General features: G+C 42.2%; 2 protein-coding genes across 3 annotated transcripts in view; one reads left to right on the top strand and one right to left on the bottom strand.

Annotated features, from left to right (window-relative positions):
- ZNF277 (zinc finger protein 277) overlaps nucleotides 1-1,080 on the bottom strand; it is a 52,516-nt gene extending 51,436 nt beyond the window's left edge. The window contains exon 1 of one of the 2 annotated variants that reach the window (XM_034063366.1): nucleotides 1,028-1,080. In XM_034063366.1, coding sequence (XP_033919257.1) covers nucleotides 1,028-1,070 — 43 coding nt within the window. In that variant the 5' untranslated portion in view covers nucleotides 1,071-1,080. Of the gene's footprint in view, nucleotides 1-253; nucleotides 319-1,027 lie in introns of those variants that run through there. The other variant, XM_031053617.2, reaches the window with a different exon arrangement.
- A 304-nt stretch (nucleotides 1,081-1,384) lies between these two features.
- The window catches only part of DOCK4 (dedicator of cytokinesis 4), a 243,440-nt gene continuing 226,671 nt past the window's right edge, over nucleotides 1,385-18,153 (top strand). The window contains exon 1 of the mRNA XM_034063029.1: nucleotides 1,385-1,476. Coding sequence (XP_033918920.1) covers nucleotides 1,440-1,476 — 37 coding nt within the window. The 5' untranslated portion in view covers nucleotides 1,385-1,439. The remainder of the gene's footprint in view (nucleotides 1,477-18,153) is intronic.

Below are 18,153 nucleotides of genomic sequence, written 5' to 3'. Positions count from 1 at the left end.
ATATGACTTCCTTCCACTGTGCCTTTCACACTATCAGTGACTTAAAAATCCAACATAATTTGACAGTAGAGGCTAAAAGCCAACTGAACTGAAAAAACCTAAACCCTCCTCTCTTAAATGTAAAAACATGAAAGTATTTTTATGTTCAGCTCAAACTGAGTCATCCCATAAAATTTCTGGTTACCAGTTCAGAGTAATGACTTAATTGTAGAACACTTTTTTAAAACCAGATGTACTCAGAGATAACCTATACCTGGTGAGGCCTGCAGAGCAGCATCGTATCACCGTGTTTTCCCACTTCTTTCCATTTCTACCTTCCCACAGTTGTAACCAGAGCTCGTGCTCCTGCCTCACAACGCCTGTGTTTCTCTCACAAGGATCAGTTCAGCCTGAGGATTTCTTGCAGTCCACCTATGGTGAGCTTTCTCTAAGCTGCTTCTAGAAGGGCACAGACACACAGACCTCTCAACAAGGATGGAAAACTTGCTGCTCTTGCTGCTTACGATGCCTGACTTACTCCTGGTTGTCATCCCCATAGTGCATTTGTACTCCTCACTGTACCACTTGCTTTTCTCCATCTCTCTGCATGTGTGTGGCGAGGCATGGATTTCTGTATAAGTCCAAAAGTCACCCAAACTACCAGCCAGTGTCCCACTTCCCTGGCACACTGCCGGCACCTGCTCCCTCCTCAGCACAACGTGCCGTTGAAGTCTCTCCCTGTCCCCGCAGCTCCATGCACCCAGCGCTAGGCTTTGCTAAGAGAAGGAACAGCTCCCGCAGAACCACGAGAACGACTCGTAACCGCCACGAGGCGGGGACGGGGTGCCCCTGGCTCCCCCCACTCCGACGGGTCATCGGCGGGGCCCGCACCTCACCACGCCGGGCCTGGACGGCTCCCGGCTGTGCCACACGTGTTCGCCGCTGCCCACTCCCGGTTCCCCGCCGCGTCGGCCCCGTCCCACCGCCCAAGCCGGGGCCGCAGAGCCACCAGCAGGAGGGGAGCGGGGAGTCCCGGCCGCACACTCACCTCCCCGCCCCAGGGTCCGTCCGGCCCCGCAGGACGCAGCCATGCTGCTGCCGCTCCCCCCGCCCCGGCGTGGGACGGCCTCCGGGAGCAGAGCTCCGCCCCGCCCCGCCCCGCCCGACGGGGAACGCGGGGCCAGCCGGGGCTCGTAGTCTCTCCCCGGCCGCGGGCGACGAGGGGCGCGGCTGCGCCGAGGCACTACGTTCCCCGGCGTGCAGCGGGACCGGGCTTATAAGTGGCTGGCGGCGAGCGTGCCTCAGCTCGTTGGTCCGCCAGCCCGCCGGGGTGAACAATGCTTTCGCCGCCGGGGCCGGGCAGCTGCGGCTAAAGCGCACCGGGAGCAGCGGGCGCGCTCCCGGCACCGCCGCTCCCAGCGCAGGGGCTGCCGCCGAGCGGGCGGGAGGCAGCCGCAAGCATGTGGATACCCACGGAGCACGAGAAGTACGGCGTGGGTGAGTGCGGGCAGCGAGCGGGCAGCGCGGGGGACGGCGGTGCCGGCAGGGAGCGCAGCCCGCGGCGGAGCGGAGGTAGCGTCCCGCCCGTGCCAGCGGCGTCGGAAGTCCCGGCGGGACAGCCGAGGAGCGGCCCCTTGCCCACGGAGCCACAAAGAGGGGCCGCTGGCCGCGGATGGGGCCGGTCCCAGTGCCCCAGCTCTCAGGCGGGTGCTCGGTTTCTCCCCGCTGGCGCTGGGTGGAAAGGCTGGTGTTCCGCAGGGAACAAAGCAGCTTTGGCAGATACCGCTGCCAGCGGCGACCCGGCGGGCAGCCGGTCACCGTCGGTGGAAGCGGCAGCCGGGGGTGAAGCGGTAGCGGGGCCGCGGGCATTGTTCGCCTGGAGGGGGTTTGTCGCTGAAACAGGACAAAGTGTCGCTTGTGGGAGCCGCGCTTCCTTGCCTATTTGTTGAACTCTGCGGAGCTGTGAAGCTCCTTGCTTTGACTTACGGAGTGGTCGGAGAGAGGCACTGTGATTTTTATGTATTATCTGTTTTGACACTGCCGATGAAAATCGTCAGCGCTCGGTGAGCGGCGGTGGCTCGTCCCGGACAATAGCCCTCTCTATCACAAACGCAGCTGAACTGTTACACAGACCTACTAGCGTAGTAAGCGGCTTTCTCTGTGTTGACGTTGCATTTGAACGCGGCGTGGTGCCTGTCGTGGAAAAAGCCGGAGGAGCCGGAGCGCTCCTTTGTGTTGGGGTGTGTGTGTTGGTGTGTGCGTGTGTCAACGCCGGAGCCAGCCCCGCTGGAGCAGTGCCGCTCCGTCCCATTTGGAGTTGAGCCCAGGTGTTGCTGTCCTCCGAACGTTAAATTACACAGCTCATCAGTGGGATTTATTTGCCTGACTTCTTTATTTGCCAGATCACAGCTGGGCTACGAGATATTGATTAGTCCTGCCACCCGCCTTTCTTTACTAGGGTGGGCAGAGGCTCAAAAATCAGTCTGAGACTCCCTGGAATGGCATGCTTGGATAGTTACAGCCAAATATTTCACATTGCAGCCCACCTATCAGTCTATTTGTTGTTTCTTTTCTTTTTGTGTTACTATAATTTATTATTATTGAGTATAGTATGCTGTTTCACAATTGAAACATTTTTTTTGCCTAATTTGTGAGCTAAAAAACACTATGAAGCATTTTTTTCTAATACTGAAAATAAGCGGCCAAAGGCTGTTCCCCTTATTTGAATAACTGCCCCCTGGTCTCTAAACAATTAAGTGATATTCCTTAAATAACATTTTCTATGTTCAGTAAATCCTCTCGGATACTTGCACATGGATCGCTGTCCAGCTCTTCCTCACTTACCAAGGCTGTTGTCACTGAAACCTCATGCCTGCTAGAGAGATACAGTTGCGGTTTCTCAATAGTGAGCTTTGGCTCAACCAGAAAATGCAGCTTACTACAAAGATCCTCTTTATTTGTGTAAATATAATATAGTCACAAAAAGATGCTTAGTCTGATTTAAATTCATTCTATGGTTTTCTGTGATTTGGCTTCTAAAAGGCTATTCAAGTTAGTAACAAAAACCCACTGTTTAATTTGGGCCCTCTGTACCCCTGGGGTGGGAGTGACAGCCTTGTTATGTGACCATTGCAAAACGTTGAAATACTGACCTAAAGTAATCTAATTTTTCACGAGGATTGTGCTTTAAGGTGTATGCTCACTCACCTGCATGAGACCTGTCTGCAAAATCTTCACACCCAATTATTGTATAAGCTATTGTGCTCTAGAGCTATGATAGGGGAGGCAGGAGAAAGAGTTGTATATTGCTATATAGTTCTTTAAAATTCATGTAGAATGAATTTCACAGATCAAACTTGCATTTAGCACCACAGACCTGCTTATATATTTTCTTTTTAATGATGGGATTATTATATTTCCAAATAGATTTCTTTTTTAATACTGATGCGTTTATCTACCCTGGTAAAATGGATACATTATAAAACCCCTTTGAGAATCCTTGATTAGTTGTACCAAGCATATGCATCCTTTGTATAAAGAGCGCCAGGCTTGTATCAACATCAGACCTCATCTGCATTTTCAATCTGAATTTTGCAGCACATGCTGTGTGCTGCACATTTCTACTGTGACATGCCAAAATGGATGAATAACCAGGCAACAGCCACCTGGTTGCACTGAAGGGTTGCTGGTAACCAGGTGGCTGTTGCTCACTTGCACAGCCTGACTGATTCCCACTTTGAGGAGTGGTTAATATGAATAACAAGCTTCTCTTCAAATTTTTAACCTTCTGCCTGCTAGCCCGTGATGATATCTAATTGTGTTTTGCTGAGCAGGTTGCTTTACTCTGAGTTCATTTACTACTAGACAGACATACTGCCAGTTAATTTCCTAGTAGATATGCATCCTGCTGTAATGAAGAATATTATTATGCTTATATGGGACACCCTTTGTACTGCAGTTATGTGTTCTTATCTCTGAGGCTATAGGTTTTGTCAGTTGTGTATTATCCCTCAAGATGCTAAAGGTGAAATACACATCAGAGTATTTCTGGTTCTGAAAAAGTTTGCTTAGTCTGGGTTTTGGTACATCTATTTCCAGAACAGAAGGTTAAGCTTCTGTATTTCACTTTGAAATACCATATGTTTTGAATCACACCTTTAGCTGTTGTGTCAGACTAGTGATGGAATTGCACAAAGTGGTCAGTTATATGGAGTGTTTAGCACAAAGTATGCTGATGTAGGGGTAGGAAAGGTAAGATATTTCTTCTTGCTGTTAATAGTATCTTAATATTGTAGACTTCAACTGGAATTGGCTTACATAAATGCTGTGTACTTTGCTGTGTGAATTCAGAACCTAACAGAACAATATTGTTTAGAACAATAACCAAACCCTTTGTTCAGATGAGTCATTTAAGATTGCATATCTGTGGATGCTCTGCAGGTAGCAAATAGGTAAGTGTAGCTTTCAAAGGTTGGTGCAAACTGCAAGCTTGTAGGTGTAATAAATAAATTGCAGGCTACATAAATATCTCCTAGCTGCTTTTTAGAGTTAAGATACAAGTTCTGTTAGATAATCAGTATACACAGAATCAGTTTTTCTTATTGTCTCACCAGATCTGCATACTGCTGTATCATCTGATTTCTGTGGTTTACCTGAATCTGTAAGAATGCAGTTAACTCTTTCTGGAATGTAGGTGGTGGTTCTTCTACTGAGCACAAAGCTTCTCAGTGTTTGTCGGGAAGGCCTTTTTTTTTATTAGGATGGAAAGATTAAGAAGAATAATTAAAAACCATTGTCTAATTTATAAGTCGAATGGCATTCCAGATCCTCAAGTTGTTCTGTACAGCAAAATATACCAGTTTAACTCGGACAAGTTTAAATAGTGCTTGGTATTTTCAGTGTGATGAAGCCATAAATCTGCCTTCCCAAGGGGTGTGTGAGGTGTGGCCATCTCCTATGGCACATGACTTTGTGCTGTAAGTTGAAGTTTACAGGAGGAAAAAGATGGTGAATTTGCTGATCACAGGAGCAGTATTGATTTGCACATAGACAAAAGCCAAATCAATTGGCTTGTGCCCTTCTCTGAGTTGCAGCCACCTAGTCTTGCTAGCAGTCCTGTTGAAAGATAACTGAGACATCTTTACCTTCATTCTGCAATCACTATTTTGACTGCAAGTTAACTTTGCTATAAATGTGCTTGGTTGGTTTAGCTCAACAGCATCTCTGTCGCCAACACGCAAGACTTCTAATACAATGTCTTTTGTTTAGCACAAATGCTTTATCAGCCTCTCTTGCATTCAGCTCCAAATGAAGAGTTCAATCTTGTTTCCTCTGTTCTCCTGTGTTACTCTTATGCTTCTATGTGGAATTCAGGTTGTATTTCTGTCTTGGACTAATGTAGCTACTGATGATGAGCTATATTGAAAACTTCTGTTGAGCTGCCTAAATATCTGTTTAGGGGTGAGGCAAGGCCAAACATAGTGAACTTGTGGGCTCATATAACTAAAGAACAATTGGAAGATGATGTTAGTTTTATTGTTACAGCTTATAACTCTTTGTGGGGCTGTGAGGTACCATGGGGCACTGAGGGTGAGGTTGGCAGGGTACCAGTGCTCCCTTCACTGGAGCCGTGGGAGCCCATTCTTGTTTTATGGAAATACTCTCTGATTCTTAGCTATCTTATAGCTAAGATAGCAAAGACCCACACATTTTCTGTAGGAAGATTTTTGACACGTGATACATTGTCATGGAGGCTTTTATGTAAGTTTAGGATGTCAGATAAGGATTATATTTTCCATTGTCTTTGATATAAGCAATGACTCTCAGTATCTTTCAGAAATGGAATGATCTCAACTCACAGGTTTTGGATAGCCCCCCCCCCCCCCATCCCAAAACACTGATTATATTCTATTGGAGAGCAGAATAAGAAGGCTGAAGTTTTTAAGTCATCTCTGTCATAAGACTAGTCTTAAATAAGTGTTGATGAAGTGATGAAATTGCCTTAAAATCAGACTAAAAAAGTTGTGTGGTTGTCGTTGTTCGCTTGTTTTTCTTTTTTCTAACATATGCCTCCCCAAAGCAGTCTTTAGTATGGACGTGGTATTTTGAATGTCTGTCATCTTCTAGGGGACAGCCCAGAGCTGGCTGGTTCATTAACACCTTTTTACATAGTGCCCTTCTGAGATCTCAACTTTCCCATTCACTACGTATCTGGAGATACGGGGGAATATTTGTGAAGGCTAATGTTATTTCAGTTAGTTGTATACTGATGACACTGGTGGTGTTCCTCTTTCACTGATTGAGGGCTTTTGCCACCATTCTCAGTGTTGGACTTGTGTGGCTACTAGCTGGGTTAGATTCAGTGGAAAGATGATGGAGCAATGGTGAGTTAAGTAACAAATGAAAAAGTATTCTCCCTTCCAGCCGTGAGACGACATCCTCGCCTTCACTCTTTGTGTTATCTAGGATGGGCTAATATTGATTCTGGGAGTTCAGAGAGCATGTGATGGAGTCATTGACTTCTCTGTCAAGGAAGCTATAATTGGTTCTTTTACTCCTACCACAGAGATATCAGCAGCTTTTTGCACTGCTGCAAGAGTGTCTGTCTTTGACTCATCTCTTTGCTTCCCTAACTGGCACCACAGAAAGGAAACTTCAGAATAAAATAGGGTTTCACATTTTCAGCCTGGTTCAAGGTTCCAGAGTTTCCACTTCATTTCTGAGTGTAATTCACCATGTAAGTTTTGGTCTATAAAGTTCTTCATAATTTGAGTCTCGGGATCAGAGACAATCCTGAGGAGAGCACTTTGGCTGCTTGGACCGTTTGTGACACTTGAATGTATTCAGCAGCTGAGACAAGACACTTTGAGCAGAGTTTGCACCCCTGGGAGATGTGCTGCTTCATTTCTTTAGTTTTGAGAGACTTTGATGGCTGCATGTGGGTGGTTTTTTGGTCTTCTGTTTGCTTTCCTGCTGGATTTGTATTTGATTCTGTGGAGGTACAGGGGAACAAACTAGGTAATCTTTCAAAGTCCTTTCAAGCCTGTCTTTGTGGTTCTGCACATAAGGTTTGAAATATGAAGGTTTTGCTTCACTTTCAATCTGAAATTTCTTTTGTTACTGTGTTGTTTTTTTTTTCCCCCCCATATAGCAATGCATCATCAAGGAATCTTTTTTTTTTGTTTTGCTTTTTCTTGTTTTCTTGCTATGTGTCCTTTTGTGAGAAGCTGACACAATGTCTTTGAGGTGACCACTGTCTCCCTCCCAGTGATTCGAGAGCCAGGAGACTAACCTGGAAGGAGATGTCCCTTTTTTATTTAATAGTCACATGTGTTTAATTTGTTGAAAAGGTCTCAAACATTATGTAATGAAAAGGACTGATTTTTGTTTTTGGAGATGATCATAGAAACATAGTTAAAATATGTTTAGAGTTTTGAGGAATTTAATCTGTATTACTTTTTCAAAGCCAAGTCAACCCTTTCTGTTGCTTCTGAAGGATGTTAGTGAGCCTGTTCTTTAAAATGCTGGTAATAAAGCATCTGCAGCTTTTGTAGTCAGTGCTTAGCAACCTTACTACTAGGAAGTGTTTAGCACTGGAGTAGTTTTCCTCTTGAATATATCATTATGTGCTTATGAAAACTTGCCATGACTGTCTCCTTTTCCTTGCATGAAATAGCTGCAGTTATTTCATCCTTTCCTTCTAGATGATGCTGTTCTTATCTTTGACCAATTAATCTATGTTCAAAAGTGGACAGGAAAGCTTGATCAGGTAAAGCAGGAGAATCTTTTAGTGTGTGCTTTAGGCAATGTCTGCTTGTCATTCCTTGTGTGATGTTTGTTCCTTTTGCAATAGCAGCACATTGACTCATGTTCAGTCAGGAACTGCTAATCAATCCTTCAGATCCTTTTCCGGAATACTGTTGTCTAGACAGTCATTCTCCCATCCTGTGTTTGTCAGCTGATTATTTCTGCTTGTGTCCCGAGTGAGTGGCACTTCTCTTCCATACTATTTGTACTATTTGTCAGCCATGTTGGCTCCCAAATTTCTTTCATCATTGTGTTGTAAGCACCTTGTCTCACAGCTTTGTTGTGCGAGATGCAATTTGGGAACTGTACTTGCTAAGAGAAGTGGTGCTTGTTTGGAGAATCGGGTGTATGATGAGCAACTAAAGACCCTTGAATGACACAATAATTTGCCATTAGTTTTCCTCTGCATTTCAAGGAATACATTTTTTTTTGATCTTTATGATGACAGGAGACTGAAGTGATACCTGATTCCTGTTTCTCTTCATAATGCATGTTTGTGGTTATTCAGAATGCGTGCTTCCAATTAAATAATCCGTAAACGATGTAACTTGTCAACTTTGCATTCCTGGGCACCTGAAAAAGTTTGAAAATAATGCTGATCTAACTCCCATATGCTCAAGGCTGCACAGGAGAGCTGCAAGCAATGCAGCTCTGAAAGTCGCTTGTGCTGTAGGGACAAAGAAAGAAGCTTGGATTTCGCATTCTAACACATTGTGCTTGCTGATTTTTGTTGTATTGAGTAAGAAATTGGACAAAATCAAATCAGTTTTGCAGGATTAAAAAAACCCTTGAGTCTTGACGGATGAGGCACAAAAGTGCTCATGTGCTCTTGAAGGAGAGAGAATATACGGGGGAAAAAAGTATACTGATGCTGACTGCAGCTTTTTTTTTTTTTTCCAGTTAAGGAATCAAGTCAGTTTTTTTCCCAGATTCACATGTGCTTATTTATCCACTTTGTTAGTAGTAACAGCTGAAATTATTACAACTGGAAGCGGGTAAAGTCTGTGTACTCAAGTCTCTTGTACATGGTTTTGTTTTCTGATAGCTTGTGTAGAAAAGTGCAAATAGTAGATGAGGTAATAAACCCCCAAATGGGGTTGTTGGCAGAAGTCACAACGAGATGTTTGAGGAATAACTTCAATTTATTTCAGTTTTGCTTTATGTGTTACTGGATTTTAAGTGTATGTCCTTTCAGGGCTCTGGAAGCAGGTAGTGGCTGGTCTTAAACAATTGGGAGCTGAATGATGAGCAGTTCTTGCTGCAGCAGAGAATAAATGGAGTGCCCTCTCAAATCCATTGCTTGGGATTTCTTGATTTGATTTTTATTGTTGTTTGCGCTGAACTTATGATTTCTGAGTCTTTAGAAGTGCAAAATAAGTTCTGGACTATAAAGGTGTCTACTGACAATTTTTCATGAGTAATTTGTATTGTGTATATGGGAGTTTGAGTATGCTGTGAATAAGGTGAGCACCAACTGCACAGTAGGGACTCTTCTGTAATAGAAGCTACTGATTTCTGTTTAGTTATTTTTAAAACAAAGCACTTGGTTTTACTGTCGTAAGTCATTGACCACATATAATAGGATAATGTTTTGTCCTTGGAAACTCTTTGTTAATTACAGGTTGCAGTGCAAAAGGCAAATGATTAGTCAACGAAGCCTTTCTCCAGAGTAGTGCAGTGAGTGAAGCATGTATAAGATGCCGTAGGGGTCAGAACCAGAACTTCTGATGCTTTGTTTTGTTATATAAGTTAAATACAAATTAGCTGCAAAAATTATTTTTTCATGACTTATTGTACTGTACAAACAGTAGTGGGTAACAGCTTGATTCTTCATCAAGCTGTTGATGTCATAGGCAGCTGATATGAGATTTATTTAAAGTAGCATTCCTGCTTTTATAGATGATACTTACAAATACAGAATACTGTTTTTCTGAGGAAAAGCCCTGTATAAAGACGGCTATTTGATTTTAAGTGGACTATCTTATTTTTGGTTGGGGGAAAAAGTAACATTGTTAAACTTAAATGAACAGCTATAAGGCATACTCAGAAACTAAGTGGTATAGAAATGGGCTGTAAATATTTCTTTTATGGTTGTGATACTTTTTATATAGAATAGAGTTGGCTAGTATTTTGTACCTTGAAGGAAGATACCTCTTTCCTAGGCTGCATAGTTCCCTTCCTAACATCTGTACTGAGTCAGTACAGTGAGGTTAGAGAGCTTGACTCACAGTTTCTGACTTTGCATGAGATTCAGAATTGCTTCTTCTGATGTTCACTTTGTCTCCCATTTTGCTATGATAAAGAAGAAATCTGAGCATGTATTTTTGAAACAATTTAGTGGACAACCGCTGGCAGAGCTGCTGTGTTATTCATGGTTAATAGTGGAAACTTCTTAAACATTCTTCACTTATCTGTCTCTTCCCTATTCCTCTACCTCCCCCCCTTCCTGCCCTCAGCTTCCTTCCTTTTTTTAGTTTCTAAAACTTCAGACAAAAAAGAGGAAATCCTAAGGTGGAAAACAGAAGATCCCTGTACTTCTGTTTCAGTGTAAGAGAGCACGTGTCAGTTTTGTACAGAGGTCATTACTGGAGCTACACTTTTCTTCCTCTACCCACCCATATCAGAAAGAGCAGCTAATTATAACTCAAGCCAAAATCATTATTTCACAATATCCTTTCTTCCACTTGGAATAACAAGACCTGAAAGCTAAAATTCTTCTCACTGGGCCAGATATGGCTCTGAGTGCTCAGCTGTGTTGAACGAATGGGCTTCTTCCTATTGCTTGCCAGGTTAAACAGGCAAAGTAAGGGTAGGGATATCTGCCTGCATATATTGTGCCATTATATTTGTCTTAGGAAAATATATTTGTGATAATGGTAAGCATCTAAAGCTACAGGTTCTCCAGGTGCGTACCTAACTAGAAAGCTAAATTCAGGAACTTCAACTATTTGCCACCTTTTTTCTTTGCCAATCAGATTGGAAGATAAGACTCGTCTATTGTCTTTTCTGCATACAAGTTAGGCTTTTTGTAATTTAATTACCCAGACTTTGACCAATGTCTTTCCACCAATGCATTGAAAAGGGCATAGTACAAGATGCTGAAAATAAGTAAAATATCAGCATAATATATATTTTTCCAGGAAAATGTGTGCTCTTGCATTTGAGGCAACTGTTGGTTTTGGAGTTTAATATTCCTTGAATAAGGGGAAACAGGTTCAAATTTAAATGACAAAGTTTAGATTAGATGTGAGGAAGAAGTTCTTTACTGTGAGGGTGATGAGCCGCTAGAACAGGCTGCCCAGGGAGGTTGTGAATGCTCGATCCTTGGCAGTGTTCAAGGCCAGGTTGGACAGAGCCTTGGGCGCCATGGTGTAGTGTGAAGTGTCCCTGCCTGTGGCACTGGGGTTGGAACTGGATGACCTTAAGGTCCTTTCCAGTCGAAACCGTTCTATGATTTTATGAATATGGTATTTGGAGATGTAGCATGGTAAACAACATTCAGAGAAATCTGAAGTAATGAACTCCAGCTTCAGAGACAAGGTTATATGGAACTATATTCTACTCTATGTAGTAGTCACCTATTCTATAGTAGTCACCTGCATGGGGTTTTTTGGGGTTTTGTTTTTTTAAGCACTCACTGGTTGCTTCTGGAAAATGTTATTGGTTTAGGTTTTATTTTATTTTTTTAGTATCAAGAGTAGCTTTATCTCAACCTGAGTACATTTATAATATACTTCAAGAAGAACTATTTAGACCTTGTTCTCTTGATGAAAAGCCTTGGCTTCCTGGCAGCATGAGAGATGCGTGGTGTCAGCCTTGCTGCTGCTACCTGTCTTTTGTTCAGTGTTAGAACACAGCCACTGCTTTTGTATCTTCAAGCTTGAGTATGGCCATGATCGTTTACATCCATGTAATTGCCTGGGAAGCCTTTAAGATTGAAAGTTGTTGGGTTTTAATGTATTTGCATGCAAAGGAAAGCCTTTCGTTGACTTCTGCAAGGACATAGTTCTACTGAATAGGCTGGGTTTTGAATAGCAATGCCTGTAAAAATGTGTATTTCATAGGTACATTAAATAACACCAGTGTAAAGATGGCAGAGATAAATCACAGAGGTTAGTTGTTGTATTAAACATGCATGAATTATGTGGTTCTCTTTTTTTTTTTCCAATCATAAAAATGTAACCCTGTGAACAGAAAAAGTGCACCTGGAACAGTAGAGAATTCAAGTAAGTTTGTGATGATCTTACAAGGATCTGCTTGAAGTTATATTTATAAACATTGCCTTGAGCTCTCTTGGAGAGTTAACAACATCATAACTGAGGAGTAGATGTGGTTGTGCAGCTCACAGGTCTGTGGTCTTTACCAGTGTGCTTTGCCTCTCTTTGTGAGTTCCTCAGTAAAATAATGGCCAAGTAGAAAGGGACTGGACTGAGGGGAGATCTTCCCTTTCAGAAGATGCAGAGGTCTAGAATAAACTTTGAGCTGATAAGTGCTGAATGGACTCTTTTAAGCTAACAAGTTAGAATCCTTTGGTAAACCTATAAAGTAGATTTCCTGTTTGCAGAACTGACATAACTTTTTTTTAAATGACATCTAAAAATGCCATTTATGTTTTTACATACCTTATGCAAAACCTCAAGAGCACTCTGCAGACTACAAATAGCAGGTTTTATGTAAAAATATGAGGTTTGTGTAGGATAGAAATATGCACAGCTACAGTACCATATGTTAAAGTAATTCAGGAAACTCGAAATAGCATATTGTCTCTTCATTGTGTGTGTGTGGAAACTTTGGCAGGGAGATTGTAATTGTCTGGGGACCAACATGACTGTGGCCAGGCCAGCTCTGATGCTCACCCAGCCCTGGCCATGTGCTTCCCCCTGCTTGCTTGTAACAGCTTCTGTGCTGTGCAGTTGAGCTGATCTGGCTGGAAACTAATCGCTTCTTTTTGGCAGGGAGGGATTTCTACTGGATCAGCACCTCTAGCTGGCTTCGGTTGTCTGCCAAAGCTTGTGTGCCAGCATGGGGGAGGCGAGGGAGAGTGCAGCTGGGAGCACGGAAGGTGGCAGGACCTCAGCACTCTCCATGTGTCCTGCTCAAAGTGCACTGCAGCAAATTAGTTCTCCCTTGTGCTTTTCTGGATTCTCTGCTTTGAGCAGCACCTGTCTGCAGGTGAGCTCACTGAGTGCCTCTGAAGGCACTGGCTATCCTGGCTGGTGAGGGGTGACTGGCTTGCTGTTGTGCAGCTGCTAGCCCTGATGCAGATTAAGCTGCCTTGCTCAAACACCACATCAGATGAGGGGTAACAGACAGCTATAGCCTGATGAGAAATGTAGTTGGCATGTCAAGCGTATATGGCTGCCTTCATGGACGTAGGTGATTTAATTGTGTATCTTCTTGTCTAGCTCTCTTTGGTCTGGATTCACGAGTGTGCCCACTGTTAGCTGTAGGAAGTCTTTTACAAATTTTAGGTTACTCCTTACTTTCTAGTGCTGTTCTGATATGGTCTTAATTTGCTTAGATTAGCATGGCAGGTATGCTCTTTCCCATTCTAGAAGCCGCTCAGTAAGCAATTGCTTGTCCTTGCTATCTCAAACTTTATCTTCATATACAACAAGTGGAACTGTCCAAGCTTGTATTTTGGACCTTAAGTTGGGATTGATTCTTGTCAGCTCTCAGGAGGCTGCTGAAGTAGTTTAAGTGTCACAAGATTAGAAACTAAAAATAAAGGTGCAGTTTGAGTTTCATGGAAGCAAAACTTGTCTAATTTTGCCATGAAACAAAACTTGGAAAAAGATAGAGCAATGACAGAACTGAGAACTGGTAAATGTACAGCAGGAGTTCAGTGGGATGTAAGTAACAAATAAAGTAAAATGAGCATAGATGTATGCTTCTAACATCCTTTTGAGGCTTGCATTTCACTGCTGCATCCAGAACTTAAACAGGTCAGTGTGAGTCCTTTCAATGTAGTAATATGGGAAAGAAAAAGCCAACTTCTGCCTGATATAATCAGAATACATATTTTATAATGGTTGTTTTTAATAATGAAGTTGATCTGAGGCTATTGAAGTTCTCATAATAATGGGAACTGCTGCTTCTCATAAAATGATGGCTCTTGAACATTTCCATTGCCTTTTCAGCCAGGACAGTTTTGGAGACAGTTTTGAAGAAAAAGCCTTGGCATTTGTTCCTTCCAACTATCTGTTAGTCTTGTCCCATTTTCTCTTGCTGTGGATGTCTCTGGGATAGCCTTCCTGGAAATTCTGTGGAGTGCCTGGGCATCCTGCGCTGCCACTGATGTGTTCCCTGCTTCTCGCTCTTGTCCCTGCCCCCCAGGTCCTTTGACTTCTGTTTGTCATTTTATTAGGCCCGGAAATGGATTCAAGCATAGAAAAAGCAGTCTTCTCTTAATTATGCAACATTTGTCTTGTTCCAAAATACATAACAAGCATCTTTAGCACAGGAGGATTTGTTTGATTTGCCTGTGATCTATGCAGATACTAGACTTTTCAATGTCTATTAAATGTGAAACAGCATCCTTACAACTTCTCTGGTATGGTAGCTGTAAAGCTAGGGGATCACGTACATAATACTCATCATATGTGAGGCATTTTCTTTGTCTTCACCCTTTTTAATTAGATTAGTTGTGAACTGACTTCTGCTGTGTTCAAAGCATTTCTTGGGTTTTTAAAACACCCCCCTGAGAGTGTGTGGTGGGTGTACAGAATGATGTACAGAAATGTATGAGAAGAGGAACTGGAATGTGATGTGTAACCTGTGTATGTATTTTTTCCAAGTTTCTTCAAGTTGGCTCGTGACACACTTCAATTAGTGTGTTTTCAACCAGTTTTCACACAAGCTTTTTATTTTGTGTGTCCCTGCTGTTCAGCCCTACCACAATGAACTGGGAGGTGAAGGAGAGAAAAAAGAGCTGTCATATGTTTGGTAATCATTGGGCTGGCTCAGATCCAGGATTCTGCTTATGAAGAGTTCCATAGCATGATCTTACAATATGGAACTTGTCAGAAAATGTCAATATTTACTTTTTTCCCCCTTTAAGTCTTGAATGCTTGAAGTACCTTTAAAACTGAAGGGGCAGATACTTGTTATCAAACATTGGTATTTGCGTTGCTTTTGCAAAGCTAGATAACTGTTAGCCTTCACATCTGTGAACATGCTACATGGTTTTATGTGGTGTGGGGTTTTTGTTTGGTTTTGGTTGTTGTTTTTTTTTTTACAAATGTACAGTATTGCTTTCAAAGGGAAGTGTTTTCTGGGGGTTGTATATTGGGTATCAAAACAATTTAATGATAAAACGTATAAGTGGTTTGGAAGAGAATAGCTTGGTGTCTTCAGATCTATATTTAATAGGAAAGCTGATTGGGCAGGTCTGGCTTTTGTTCTTCTTTAATTTTAAAGGTTGGATACTGGGTAACTGCATCTTGTGCTTGCTTTTCTGCCTCTGCAGAGGACTTGAACTCCAGAAATGCATCAGTATATAGTTCAGCCACAAAGTTCTTTGACTTTTTCCCAGTATTAGTTACTGCATGCTAGCTAAAAAGAAACGTGTTCTGTATGGATGTTGACTTAAGGAATGTGTGAAGGCATTCCTGCAGCCTGTGGTATGTCATGCAGGCTGCAGGGAGGTGAGAGGAATGCTGCGGCTTCAGATGTCACACTGAAACACTGACACTAGTAGTGTGAAATGCTGCAGTACATAAACACTATGGCATACCTGATTTAAATACCTCGGATTCTCCAAGCTTAGAGGTGGAGCAGTATTTCGTATAATTTGCTTTGTAATCTCATACCAAGCTCTCTTCAAGTCAGCATTATACACTTGCGCATGTGTGGGTGAATAGCACTTGGCAGGCTCTCCTGGCGCTTGGCTCTTCTAACATCTCCTACAATAATGACTTAAAACCAGAACTTCTACCCTTCCCCCTACTTACATTACCCTTGTGCTTCTTCCAAATAACACCATCCTTTTTGTACTTTCTGTACAACATTAGTTTCAGGCTAAATTAGTTTATTTTTCTGATAATACGAAAAAGAAATTTATCTGTACAGTTGTGTAGAGAGGTACACAAAGATTTCCCAGTTGTTTTGTGGTTACTTACAAGCTGCTTTTACCTATAAACTACTTTCTTTGTTACTCTTGTAAAGGTGAATTGGTATAACTCAAGTAAATTAACTAAAACCACTTGTTAAGTATGTATTTTTACTTGTAACTTTGGAGGGGCTTATTTGTGTATGTGAAAATATGGGAGCTTTCACACTGCAGCATCTTCAGTTGGAAGTGGAGAGATCTGGACATGTGCTTGGAAGTTAGACTTAGAGGGTGGTTTGTACAGAATTTAGGATGATACTGGATGAGGGATTATAGAGTTTAAGATAAGAGATAGGCAGGGCAGAGAGGTCATGTGGTTTTATCAGGTCACAAAGTGGGACTTGCAGAAAGGTTTGCTAGTGAGCTGACAGAAGGAAAAGCTGGTAACAAGGCATGGAGAGTGGAGAGGGAGGAGTAACGACTGTAGTGAAAGGCATGGAAATAAATCCAAGCATGAGAAGCTTTCTTTATGCTGCACTGATGGCCTCTTTGTGGCATCTGCTGCCTGTCTAGTTGGGAAGTTGTAATTAAGGTTTACCTCAAAACTTGTGAAGAGTGGAGAGCAGATCTTCTGGACAGCTGTTTCTGGACAATGTGCTGTCAGGGATTATGGTTTAGCAAGGATATATAATGCTGCTTGTGCTACAGACTGGATCTTGCTAAAGCATGCTTCAGAAACAAGACTATGTCAAATTTTGAATGCTTGATTTAGCTTGAATTCTCGTATCTTAATTGTGTGTTTTTGGGTTAGGACCTCAGATTTGAGCTTTCTGTAATCAGTTGTATTTATCTTAGTTTGTAGGTCATGGGGGTTTAGCTTGCTAGGTAACAACTGAGGGATTCTTGAATGCTGCTAATGAGCTTTGGGCTGATCAAAAGTCCTCGTCCTGTGGTGCTAAGTAAGGGCATGCTGCTTTCTGAATGAGCTGTTCCTCACTATACAGTTTCTCACTTCCAGAAGGCTGCTTGAAAAATTCTGGCTCAGTATTGAATTGTGACCAACAAAGAGTGCTTGACTTGAGAGCTGATGGGGTAATGATTTTCCTGTATTATGGACTCTAGGTACTGAGGTTCTTGTGCATTATCTAGGAATGGACAGTATTTAGCTGCATCTTGGACTCAGTCACTTGTGACCTACAGAGGCAGTGGCTGATGTTGAAAGATGTGGATGCTACAGGTCTTATCTGTAAGATGTTGCCATTAATGCTGCTTCACCAGGGTAGTGGATTCTGTCAGTGTCCTGTTGCCTAGGGGAATCAACTTTGAATTTCATATGTAAGTGAACTTTCAAATAGCAGATCTAATTTTGATTAAGTGACATGTTTGCTTGGCTTTAAAAGAAATGCTTTGTTCGCTGTATAATACATTAGCATTCCCTGTATTGTCTGTGCCACCTCATTTCACCTCAGTGAAATGTAGAGACTATTACAACTTTGGTACATCTTATGTACCAAGAACCATCATTTGTTAAATAAAATGAAGAGCATGTATTTGTTCAGAAGCATACAAAGTGATGAATGAGTGTAGTTTTGTTGAACTAAGGTTGATTGCACACTGCAGGACTTTTTTGACGCATAGAGCCTTCTAGGGCTGCTGTCGGGCACTTTTATTTAGAAAACAGGATGAGTGTGTGAATACATATGTACTAGTACTGCTAAAAATACTGCCAGAAAGGGCTGTTGTGGAGAGTGATAGGAGTTGAACCTGGATTACCATGAACTGTGTGCAGCAGAAGTATGACAAACGCATATAATGTCTGTGTGGTGGCCTTTTTATTGATGAATAACATTGGAGAGTATGAAAATGTTTTAAATGATCTTCTACAGTTCACTTCTGTAATCTTGTATATGCATTTGAAGGGGCTTTCTGTTTTCTTATCACAAATGATTTAAGTTTTCAAGTAATGTTGTGGGAGACACTGGTGACCTTACAAAAGACCAAATTCAGGCCATTTGGCTACTGTCCAAGTGCTCTGTCAGCTTAGCTACTTGACCACCTGCTTCTGTTTTTCCATTCCCTTTGCAAATGTAGGTTTTATTCATTTTCTGGCATCTCCATATTGTTTCATAAAAGAAATTAAATCTTGAGGGCAAGGTCTATGCTGTAGACTTCTCAGTGTCCTCTGTGATTCTTGTAGTCATTTGAATTTTCATTAACTATTCGAACACAGGCTTGTTGGAAAAGATGATGGCTTCTGCACTTCGACACTTGCTTTCCTCGGCCAGATTCATACATTTCAGATGGTGAGACACAATGGC

This window comes from Melopsittacus undulatus, chromosome 5 (assembly GCF_012275295.1).
Source record: "Melopsittacus undulatus isolate bMelUnd1 chromosome 5, bMelUnd1.mat.Z, whole genome shotgun sequence".
NCBI classification, from domain to species: domain Eukaryota; kingdom Metazoa; phylum Chordata; class Aves; order Psittaciformes; family Psittaculidae; genus Melopsittacus; species Melopsittacus undulatus.
The sequence above is the reverse complement of the archived record's forward strand: the minus strand, read 5'-3'. Positions and strand labels throughout refer to the sequence as shown.